This window comes from Vigna unguiculata, chromosome 7, assembly GCF_004118075.2.
Source record: "Vigna unguiculata cultivar IT97K-499-35 chromosome 7, ASM411807v1, whole genome shotgun sequence".
NCBI classification, from domain to species: domain Eukaryota; kingdom Viridiplantae; phylum Streptophyta; class Magnoliopsida; order Fabales; family Fabaceae; genus Vigna; species Vigna unguiculata.
The window spans coordinates 31965127-31978285 of record NC_040285.1 but is presented as its reverse complement, the minus strand read 5'-3'; the positions used below and the strand labels follow the sequence as shown (position 1 = coordinate 31978285).

Genomic DNA, 13159 nt, shown 5'->3' with positions numbered 1-13159 from the left:
TTGAAATAAAAAGTTAGTAGTAACTTGAGTTAACATATCAATCAGTGAACCCATAAATTAGCTTTAAAATACACATTAAAAAATAATTGTTACATCATATTTTAATTACAAAGATTAAGGAAAATCATTCTAAATCACTTGAAGAAATAAATATACATGATTGTCGTTTGACTTACACGAATTTTATCAATTCATAAACTTTTTAATACTACAAATAACTTATAAAATCTTTATTCGACATGTTATAGACAAAAAATTAAAACACTATTATTCCAAAATGTTTATATACAAGATTGTCGTTTCACTTGAATTTGTTTCAAGTGTTTATTTAACAAGGAATTATAGTTATAACTACAACTATAATTGACTTTTTACTCTTTTAGAAAAAAAAAAAAAAGAGAACGTAAACAAATTTGAATTATTCTTTTTTAGTATTTGGAGCTGTACAGGCAGGCGCCTTTCCTGTTATTTTTGGCTTGACATTAGAACACGTAGCTATTACCGGAGCTCCTTTGAATGTGAGATCAACATTAGATATCTCTACTCCCTCACAGGGTACACCACTACTACAAGCAAGAATAATTCCTTCTTTGGTTCCTGAAGTTCCCTTGATATCCTTGATGATAACTTTGCTTATCTTTATTTTCGATGGATTCTGAACCATCACAACAATAAGAGATAGGATAAATTAGGATTTTAAGTCATCTAGGTGCATGAAATATTTTGCTACTAAAATAATAATGGCAATGCAATAGATAATAAGAAACTAAATACCTGTTTGGAGCATTGGTTCCATGGGCAATACTCTTGGTCTATGATGACAGGGTTCATAACATTATCCATGGTAATATCTTCAAATCTCATGTTAGTAACTGTAATTGTTCCTGGCTCATTAGGCCAAGTCTTAATCCTCACTCCATTGGTAGTTCCTTTCAAAGTGCAACCCTTAACTGTGATACCATCAACAGACTCTTCTTCCTTGTATTTGCCAAGACTTCCAATACTAATACCATGACCAGGTCCACATTTCACATTTTGGACAAGTACTTGTCTGCTACCATCACCTAGTGAGACACAATCATCTCCAGTGGCAATGTCTGTATTTAGAACATTCACACCGGTGGATCTTCCAATGTGGATGCCATCAGTGTTGGCACTATCACCTGGAGTACTTACTTTAAATCCATCAAATGTGAAATTGTTGCAGCCCAAAACATTTACGTGAAAGTGTTTGCTATCCTTGGTTGTAATTCCACGAATTATTGAATTATTGATGAAATTGAAACCCAAATTCTGTTGACATTTGATAAAAGAATTAAAAAAAGAGAATGAAATATAATTTTGATAAATACACAAGTTGTTATATTTTATTTGAATTTTGACAAAAATATTTATTTACCATGCCAAGCAGTTTGCACTTAGTGTTCTTTGAACAATCATTTTGTTTCCAAGCATATGAACCTTGACCATCAATAACTCCTTTACCAGATATGGTTAAGGCGTTCACATAGCCAATCCTGAGCAATTGATCACCGCCAACATCCTCTGGCTTTGGAGGTGCTTTAATTGTGCCATCAAGTTGAATTTCAATAGGAGCCTTGCAAGGACCTTTTACATCTACATGGGTCATTTGATATGTTCCACTTGGAATCACAATTTTGACAGCAGATGTGGATGCACATGCTTCAGCCCAAGCACTTGTTAAAGCCTTGTGATTATGAAAATAGTACGTTATTGAAAAACATTGTAACAGTAATAAAAAAATCTATGATTTACGATCAAATGTGTATTTTTTTTTTCATCAATACAATATCATATATTTTTTGTTCAATATAAAAGAACATACCTTAGCTATATTTGTATTCGGTTTTCCTCCAAATTTTGATATTTCAAGAGTCGCTGAGTGAACTAAAACAACATTAATTATAGTAAAAGATAAAAATAATATGATCACAGAGACCTTCATATTTTTTTTTCTTGTTTTTTATTGTTTAACACTTTCACTTGTGTTGAGTGATTTAATTTTCAAATTACACGGCTTTACTTATAGTGACCTAGCAAGGATTAAAGACCATTGATATTATAAGCAACTCTAATGCAAATTATCATCCACATGTGTATCCTCTTTTTTTAATTGTTAGTATATATTTAGGATGCCACTTATTTACTATTAACTTTACATCACGAATTATCACCTATTGTTATGTTTTCCCTATAAGTGAGCTATGTTGAAAAAAATATTTAGTTTTAATAATATGTTTTGATTGAGTCAAGTGTTTTAATTTTATGGCATAGTTTAGTTACAAGAATTGAATTCCTAACATTTTTTTTAGGCAAAATTATTTTAAAACTTTAATAATATATTTAACTTTAAAATATTCATTTTAGTATTCAATATTATAAAAAAAAATTATTATATTAAAATTAATAAATTCATTATTATAATTATTAATTTAATTACATTATTATAAAACTTTAACCTTTTAAATAATAAAATATTAAAAAAATTAAAATATAATACCCATAAATATATCATTATAGAAATAATTTAATATATATATATATATATATATATATATATAACATTATAAATATAGTTATAAATATATATATTCATTATTCTAAAACAACCAGAATTAAATAAATTCAAATTAAATTTATGATTATACGTTATGTATTAAAATTTTATCATATGTAATATATATCTATAACATATATTTGGATAAGTCTGACTATAAAAATTTACAAAATTGTTGTTTTAGTTTGCTTATTTTGTAACAGCATCTCAAAATTGAAAAAGAAAAAATGTTAATTAAACAATGACTGATATAAAATGGAAAACTTAACTATAATATAATTTTAGTGGTTTGATTTTGGTATTCAATGATTTTTACGATATTTGATTTTGACGTGAGACCCATGACAATAAGAAAAAACATTTGAACGAACTTTTTCAAAATATGTATCCTATAAAACAAGTTAACGTGTGATAAATGTATACAAATTATATACAAACGACATATCAATTGAACAATGATAGTGGATAGCTTTGATTACTTGAAATTTTCGTTGTTGTTTTAATCATATGGATTTACGATGAAACTTTTAAAAATTATGTACTTAATAATTATAAATTATAAAATTATGAATATTATATATTTTAAGAAATAAGCTATAAAATTTATTATTTATAGTAATTTAATTAAATAAAAGTAAAGTTATTAAAATCTTAAATAATAATATTTTACATATTATAACAGAGAAAGAAATATTCAAAAAGTTAATTCCTTATGTGAGTCTGTATGTAAATCCGGTCAAACATTGTGATACAAGTTAAAGAAAATAATTTACGAGAATAGGTTAATCTAGCTTGTTTTTCATTAGATTAGTCGAAATGGAATATGACAATCCATATTATCATCCCTACTTTAAGTTCCAAATGATTACTCAAGATAAAGCTTCTAACATAAACTAAATTTCTTTCTCATTGAATTTCACTCAAGCTAGATTGAGTATCTTAGACTACCTTTGTATGATGAAATAGTCTCCAATATCAAACCTCCAATTACAATTCTCTACTTTTATAAAAGTTTGAATATTTGTTATAAAAAATATCATGAAAACTTAGTATTTAATAATTATTATTTTTATACGAAAGTATGAAAATGAAAATAAAAATAATGACAAGAAGAAAATACTTATTTAAGCAACCAAAGAAAAAAAGAATATTATACATGTATAATAAATAGAAATGATTAAACTACATGGGTTAGAAACCTCCCACAAAATCATGTTCATTTTTAAATAAAATAAGTATAGTTATTGTACTAGAGGACCAAAGAGGAGGACGTTTCGGCCAACACGACAGCACAGGAAAATATGTCCTCAAGCATGCATGTATAAAACATCACTTTAAACATAAATTATGGCAAATAATAACGAATTAAACATGTTATGAAACCTTAAAATAAGATAAACCTTACATACCTTAGGCCTAAGAAACAGGTTCAGGTACTCTATATAGTTATTGTTCACAATATATTCATTTATTAATACTAACATAAATACAAGCGTTATCGTATTTATGTATATAAATTTTTTAAATATGCATGATATTATATTAGTAGGTGATAATATTGTAATATTATTAAGTTAATATATAAATTAAAATTATATTTATTAAAAATAAAGTGAAATATATCAAAATAGATGAAAAAATAATCATTGATAAATAAAGAATAAGAGAATAAACAGAGATAACCAATTTTATAAAAAGCTTATAAAAGTAACAGTTAATTTTTAAAAATTTTAAAAATTATTATATTTAAAAGATAAAATTGATATTTTAAAATGTGGACACAAAAAGGAGAATCTCAAGGAGAATCTCCTCTACATATTGTTATAAATATTCTTATGTCGAAGTATTTTTGTAGCCTCTTTGACCGAGGACATCTCACGAAATAAATAAAACAAGTTATATTATCACCTTAATATAAGAAACAATCACAAAATAAGATCATAGATATTTAATTTCCTTACTTAATTATCATGATTCACGAAATAAAATTTTAACAATAATACTTTTTTTATTTTTATAATCTCCTTATCGATATTATTTTTATTTTTTAGTTTTGTATACGATTTCTCCACCCATCTCACACCATTAAAACTTTTTTCTAGCTTCTTCAATTCATTTATATGTAGGCGATTTTTTTACATTTAACTAATTACTTTTGTAATAATAAATTTCAATTCTCATCCGTCTATTCGTAATTATAGTGAAGAGATTTTCATCGCTTCTCTTATCTCTTTCTAGAAAATGATAAAGATGTATTATTTTTTTCTAATTTTTATTTGTAATTTTTTTAAGTTTCTAACATTTTTTTTATTTTTTTAAAATAATTGATCACTTGATATTTTCAGGAAATAATAAAATATTTAAATTATAAAATATAACATAATTTAATACATTATACTCAAATAAACATTGTATTATAACTTCTAATATGTCTGAACAATAAATTATAAAATCATAACAAATTATATAATAATCTATTTACATGACTGACACCAAACTTCAACACACATTTTTAATATTCAAATTGTTTCAGTATATATATATTTTTTTTATTTATTGACTTCATGGCCATTTGTAAATAGACTACTATTCAAACATTATACGTCTAATTTCTACTATTATCAATATAATACCTCACTCTCAAACATTTTTATGAAAAGTTTAGTCCCAAAATATTTAAGTTTTGATAAGAATACAATTGTTGGCACCATTTAGTGTTTACAACATAAACATTTAAGAGAAAATAATTAAACAAAAACTATTACATATATTATTTATTTGCTAAAAGAGAAATAAAAGTAATATTAAAAATTAACAAAGTCCTGAAATTAATAGTTAATAAGTAATGTTATACACAGAAATTTAAAATTTTATACACTACATATGATACAGTAAGTTGTTAGTAGAATTAGATTTGTATTATTCAATTAAGAAGTGAACGAAATTCTAAGGGTCATTGGGGCACTTCCATAGTCCCTAAAATACTAATTTTACCTTCAACGAAATAAATAAAAATAATGTTTTTTCAATTTTAACTTTGAACTTTATAATTCGTAAATCTTTCGGATTACATATTCTGAAACGAAGTCGTTGAGAGGAAGGAAATGAAAGTGAAAGATTATGAGTTGCTTACACAGGCTGTACAGGGAAGGAGTTAGGCACAGAAGTTGAAAAGGAAAAGGGTAAAACAGTAATTTTATCATGTCTATAGGGGTGCATTAAGAAAATATAGGGTTCATGAACCCCAACCAATGCCCATTCTAAGAGGTGCCAGAATTATCGAATTTCCTAAGTGGACTTCCAATAAATTTATTAAACCCTTCTTAGCAAGACAAAAAATAATAAGTATATTGTATACATTAACTACAACATGCAACTTTGATAAAGACGTTTGACACAATTGTACAAACAAATTATATATAAGTGTTATATGCTGATTTTAATGAAAGTATTTTGAAAAAACAAACTATAATTTTTCTACTGTTTATTTTAAATACTTTATTTCACAAATTAAAATCCATGAATAATATTATTATAAAAAAATTGAAATTAAAAAGTAGTAATAACTTGAGTTAACCTATCAACAAAATTCTAAACCCATCAAATTAGCTTTAATATAGTCTTTAAAAAAATCATCGTTTCTTCATATTTTGATCACATATATTAAAGAAAATTAATCTAAATCACTTGAAGAAATAAATATTTTCTTGACTTAGATGAATTTTATCATTTCATAAACTTTTCAATACTACAAACAACTTAAAAAATCTTTATTTGACATGTTATAGTCAAATAATTAAAACACTCTATTATTCAAAAATATTATATACATGATTATCGATTTACTTGAATTTGTTTCAAGTGTTTATTTAACAAGGAATTACAATTATAACTACTAGTATAATTGACTCTTCACTCTTCTAGCAAAAAAAATTATACGTTTATATTGTCTAAACAAATTTGAATTATTCTTTTTTAGTACTTGGAGCTGTGCAGGCAGGAGCCTTTCCTGTTATTTTTGGCTTGACATTAGAACACGTAGCTATTACTGGAGCTCCTTTGAATGTGAGATCAACATTAGATATCTCTACACCCTCACAGGGTACACCACTACTACAAGCAAGGATAATTCCTTCTTTGGTTCCTGAAGTTCCCTTGATATTCTTGATGATAACTTTGCTTATCTTTATTTTCGATGGATTCTGAACCATCACAACAATAAGAGATGGGATAGATTAGGATTTTAAGTCATCTTGGTGCACGAAATATTTTGTTACTAAAATAATAATGGCAATGCAATAGATAATAAGGAACTAAATACCTGTTTGGAGCATTGGTTCCATGGGCAATACTCTTGGTCTATGATGATAGGGTTCATAACATTATCCATGGTAATATCTTCAAATTTCATGTTAGTAACTGTAATTGTTCCTGGCTCATTAGGCCAAGTCTTAATCCTCACTCCATTGGTAGTTCCTTTCAAAGTGCAACCCTTAACTGTGATACCATCAACAGACTCTTCTTCCTTGTATTTGCCAAGGCTTCCAATACTAATACCATGACCAGGTCCACATTTCACATTTTGGACAAGTACTTGTCTGCTACCATCACCTAATGAGACACAATCATCTCCGGTGGCAATGTCTGTATTAAGAACATTCACACCGGTGGATCTTCCAATGTGGATGCCATCAGTGTTGGCACTATCGCCTGGAGTACTTACTTTAAATCCATCAAATGTGAAATTGTTGCAACCCAAAACATTTACGTGAAAGTGTTTGCTATCCTTGGTTGTAATTCCACGAATTATTGAATTATTGATGAAATTGAAACCCAAATTCTGTTGAAATTTGATAAAAGAATTAAAAAAAGTGAATGAAATATAATTTTGATAAATACACAAGTAGTTATATTTTATTTGAATTTTTACAAAAATATTTATTTACCATGCCAAGCAGTTTGCACTTAGTGTTCTTTGAACAATCATTTTGTTTCCAAGCATATGAACCTTGACCATCAATAACTCCTTTACCAGATATGGTTAAGGCGTTCACATAGCCAATCCTGAGCAATTGATCACCGCCAACATCCTCTGGCTTTGGAGGTGCTTTAATTGTGCCATCAAGTTGAATTTCAATAGGAGCCTTGCAAGGACCTTTTACATCTACATGGGTCATTTGATATGTTCCACTTGGAATCACAATTTTGACAGCAGATGTGGATGCACATGCTTCAGCCCAAACACTTGTTAAAGCCTTGTGATTATGAATATAGTACATTATTGAAAAATATTGTAACAGGAATAAAAAAATATATAAATTTACGATCAAATGTGTATTTTTTTTCATCAATACAATATCATATATTTTTTGTTGCATATAAAAGAACATACCTTAGCTATATTTGTATTTGGTTTTCCTCCAAATTTTGATATTTCAAAAGTCGCTGATTGAACTAAAACAAAATTAATTACAGAAAAAGATAAAAATAATATGATCACAGAGAACTTCATATTTTTTTTCTTGTTTTTTATTGTTTCACACTTTCACTTGTGTTGAGTGATTTAATTTTCAAACTACACAATTTTATTTATAGTGACCTAGCAAGGATTAAAGACCATTAACATTATAAGCAATTCTAATGCAAATTATCATCCACATGTGTATCTTCTTTTTTTAGTTGTTAGTATAAATTTAGGACTTACTTATTTGCTATTAACTCTACGTCACGAATTATCACCCTATTGTTAATTTAATTTTAATATTTTTTTTGATTGAGTCAACTGTTTTAATTTCATGGCATAGTTTAGTTACAAGAATAGAATTCCTAACACTTATTTTATTTTACACAAAAAGAATTAAAACTTTAATAATATTTTTACTTAAAAATATTAATTTAGTATTTAGGAAAAACAAACACTTAATAATGACAAAGATGATGGTTACTGCATCATCTATTTTATTAAACATTTTTTTAACATTTTGGAAGGTCATTATTGTTCGGTTATATATTCTTTCATACGTTTTTGTTATATATGGGTTATTGTTATAGCCATTGAAAGATTGTGGTTTCATATGGTTATATGACATTAGTCTTACACATATAAGACATTTGACACCACTTTAACCCAAAACCTTAAGGCAGTGGTGTTAAGGGTCTTTATTCTTATATAGTGTTTAACTTTGTCTATTCTAGACAATATGAGACTTTGACTCACACTTGGACTATTCCCAACCCCTCAAGGGTAGGGTGAGTCCCTTATTTTTTTTTCATATGATATATTTTCCTTCATGTGTATGAGTGACCCCTTTTTTGTTGTGTTTATGTAGTCAGTCACACTTTAGTGACCACTTTTTTGTGTTAAAGTTATGCGGTCAGTCACTCCGAATCATCGGCTCTGATACCACTGTTGGGTTATATATTTTTTCATATATGGGTCTTTGATCTTATATAGTGTTTAAATTTGTCAATTCTATCCAATGTGGGACTTTGACTCATACTTGGATTATTCCCAATAATTATGATATAAAAACTTTGTGGAATTGACATTACTAGAATAGATTTAGAGAATTGTTGATCTCAGTAAGATAATGGCTTTGTATAACAAAAATAAGCAACTAGATTATTAATCCTAAATGAACAAAAAGAAATAGTTTGTTAACATTGGAAAATATTTGGTCAAATTTATAGTCAGAGGACTTTGGTCTATTTCTTTTTGGACACATAGTTTTGTTTACTATTATTAGAATTAACATGTGATGGTTTGAATCATTATTGGAAGCTTGCACAAATCATTATAAGCTTTTATATAGATAGTAAGTTGGGTCAAACATAACCCTAACTAATGGAATCTTAATAAATTTTATACTTATTGTCTCTATTTTGTTCAGATATATTGGTTTAAAAAAATCTATTGTTTGAGAACGTATGACATTTGAAAATTTGTTTTAGAGCGCACTACAAATAATGAACAATTGGTTTACAGATTTTTGGTTCTGCTTGACTTTAGTGGAGGTGTTGATGAAGTTTGTATAATTTAACATATTATCATAATTGATAAAGATATAATATATCTTTTGATTTTAATTTTATTGACAGAGATATTATATATTTTATTCTTTTTATTATTAGATTTTATTATTTTCTTTTATATTATGCGATATTTTAATCTATGTATTAGACAAGTCTCTAATAAATTGGTATGCAAACTTCCATTCTCATACTTTGAATAAAGTATTTCTCTTCTAATTTTTTCTTGTGTTTTTCAAACACTAACATAGTATCAGATGAAAAACACCTTCTGCCATTACCTTGTCTTCGTTGTTTCACTCATGGCAAGTTTTGCTTCTCATCACCCTTTATTTATTCATCTTGGTGAAAACGATGCACTTGTTCTTGTATATCTCTTTGTAGTTGATAACAATTAACAATGAAAAAAAATCTCAATATTCTTAACTTTCTCAGGATTCCCTTCATCCTACTTAGGGATGTCAAAAAAATCCGTACCCGCGGGTATCCGCAGATAAAACCCGCAACAGATAGGAAATGGATATTAAAAATGGATAACCGCTACCCGTGGGTATGGGTATTTTTGATACCCGCATGTTAACGGGGCGGGTACGGGTATCATAGTATCCGTACCCGTGGATACCCGTACCCATTAAACTTTAATTCAGAAAAATTTTATATATATATATATATATATATATATATATATATATATATATATATATATATATATTAGTAAAAACATTATGAGTCTTCATTCAATAATGGTGGTCAGATTCTTACCCCACAAATGAGTAAATTACTTCCATATACTGTGGAGGCATTGATGTGTCTCTAAGACTGGTTATGGACCAACATGGAAGGTAATGAAATTAACACTTTTACTTAGATATTTTAATTAAGTGATTGTTAGAAATTTTTACTGAACTCCTTATGTTTTAAGGCTCTTCTAGATTAAAATTGGACAACATGAAACTTTATACAATGTTGCAAGAGGTGGACATTGATGAAGTTAGTAATTTCTTTAATATTTTATTCAAAAATAAACTACAATATAAATTGGTAGTGATTTTTTATTTGTTTGTTTTTCAAGAATCAATCGGAGAAAGGGGACTTGTAGATCCAAACTATAATTATGGTTAAATAATTATTTTTTTAAATACCCGCGGGTACCCGTGGATACCCGCGGATATGAAAAAAATAGACGGGTACCCGCATAACGGATACCCGCGGATATGGGTACGGGTACGGGGCGAATATTTATTCAGCGGGTAGGGTACGGGGGAACTACTACCCGTACCCTACCCGCCCCGTTGACATCCCTAATCCTACTGCTTTCCAAAAATGCAACTTGCAACTTCGAAGTTAGGCCCTCATAATCTTCATGCCCACTTTGAGAGAGGGTGATAAAGATATCATATATCTTTTGATTTTAATGAGCAACAAGTAAATAGACCTAAAACATGGGTTTATTCTAACATCCCCTCAAATTCACACTGCTACAACTAAATACATTAAGAGTTTGTCAAATAAAAAACGAAAGCATAGAGCTTGCCAATTTATGCCCACTACAATCAGAACTATCATTACTGTCCAAAGTACCCCCAAGAATCCAATAGACCACTACAAAATTTAAACGAGATGCAGACACATGACCCAAATGAGAATGCCAAAATTGTGAAAGGTCCAAATACCAAATTCATACTTTGAATAAAGTATTTCTCTTCCCACTTTGTCTTACTTGTGTTTTATTAATAGACTACAAATTAACTTCCAAGTGTTGATGCTACAAATTCACTTTAAATTCTTTAATAACTTGGAGTGAACCTGGTTTTTGTTGGGTCTTTCAAGAGATGATCACCGGAAAGATATAACACTAATGATACATGACCTCACCCCATATAAGGATTGACACCACTCTTAACCCAAAACCTTAAAGCAATGGCTTTATGGGTCTTCATCTTTACATGGTGCGTAACGTTCTAATGTTTACTCAATGTGGGGTTTAGGCTCACACTTGGATTCCCAACAATCCCCCCCTCATGTGTTAGTCCCTTCACATTGGTATGTCTCCCTCGAACTAACTACCGAGTACCCCTTACCTCCTGACCCACTGTCAAGAAGACTTTCGATACAAGGACTCTCCTCTAAGCTTGTCACCGCACCTGGTTCTGATACCATTGTTAGGTCTTTTGGAAAAGGATCACCAGAGAGATACAACACTAACGAAACATGAGTTCACTCTACACATAAGGGATTGACATAACTTTTAATAAAAAAATCTTAAGACAATAGAGTTTATGGATCTTCGTCCTTTTATAATGCTTAAAGTTCTCATTTTATTCGATATAGAATTTATGCTCACTCTTAAATTCTCATATCTCACGTAGTTCATCTATTAAATAAAATATGAATGTACCTTTGGTTCTATAAGTATTTTTCTTATCAGCACTTCGTTATATTAATGTCAAGTTACACTTTGCAATAATATAATACAATTTTTGCTTTTAAATTTCCTATTATAGCAGCTGTCAGAGATGTGGGATTTGGTTTTCAATTAATTTTCCAGACTTTTTGTGTGCAATTTATACAAAATAATTTTTTATGGCCTATTGACTTCATGGTCATTTGTAGACAGACTACTATGATAAGAATACAATTGTTGGCACTATTTAATGTTTACAATACAAACATTTAAAAGAAAAATATTAAATAAAAAATATTACATATATTATTTATTTGCTAAAAGAAAAAAATGTAATTTTAAAAGTTAACGAAGTCTTGAAATTAATAGTTAACAAGTAATGTTAGGAGCAAGATGTTATAATTTTATACACTACATGTCATCCATTAAGTTTAGGGATGTTAATGGATTGGGTCGGATGCGGATAATATTTATCTCCAATTCGATTCCAACAAAAAATTTCACTTGCTACCTGCAGACAGGTGATAAATATCCATAAATACTCACGGACACGGATACTTTTATTATTTCTAATTAAGTTTTTAGGAGAATTAAATTTTTGTCATTCAATTAAAAGAGAACGAAATTCTAAGGGTCATTGCATATGCACCCACCCCTTTGTTTCTTGCAGCACCTCCATAGTCCCTAAAATACCGGCTATACCTTCAATGAAATAAATAAAAGTAGTTTTTCATTTTTCAATTTTAGCTCTCAACTGTGTAATTCGTAAATGTTTCGGATTACACAGTCTGAAACGATGTCGTTGAGGGAAGAAGGAAATCAAAGTGAAGGAGTATGAGTTGGTTACAAGGTCGGGTACAGAAGTTGCGAAAGAGAAGGGCAAAACTGTCACTTTATCATCAAGAAAATATGGTGTTCATGAACCCCAACCAATGGTCATTCTATGAATTGCCAAAATTATTGAATTTCCTAAGAGGACATCCAATAAATTTATTCAACCCTTTTCAGCAACAGAAAACAAGTTATATTAAATCCATTAACTACAACATGCAACTTTGATAAAGAAATTTGGTACAATTATACTATCAAATTATATAAAAGTGTTATAAACTGATTTTAATGTAAATATTACAAAAAAGAGAAATCTT

At 28.4% G+C, this 13159-nt stretch overlaps 2 protein-coding genes across 2 annotated transcripts; both read right to left on the bottom strand.

Moving 5' to 3' along the window:
- Nucleotides 1-287: 287 nt before the first annotated feature.
- On the bottom strand, nt 288-1998 carry LOC114192616 (polygalacturonase-like). The gene is made up of 4 exons (XM_028082396.1): nt 1847-1998; nt 1400-1708; nt 775-1293; nt 288-655 (listed from the first exon to the last, which is right to left on the bottom strand). Exons 1-4 carry the CDS (start codon nt 1964-1966, stop codon nt 419-421), a joined length of 1185 nt encoding a protein of 394 aa, XP_027938197.1. The 5' UTR covers nt 1967-1998; the 3' UTR covers nt 288-418.
- A 4390-nt stretch (nt 1999-6388) lies between these two features.
- Nucleotides 6389-8132, bottom strand: LOC114192604 (polygalacturonase-like). Its single transcript, XM_028082381.1, has 4 exons — nt 7971-8132; nt 7525-7833; nt 6900-7418; nt 6389-6780 (listed from the first exon to the last, which is right to left on the bottom strand). Exons 1-4 carry the CDS (start codon nt 8088-8090, stop codon nt 6544-6546), a joined length of 1185 nt encoding a protein of 394 aa, XP_027938182.1. The 5' UTR covers nt 8091-8132; the 3' UTR covers nt 6389-6543.
- Nucleotides 8133-13159: the final 5027 nt, after the last annotated feature.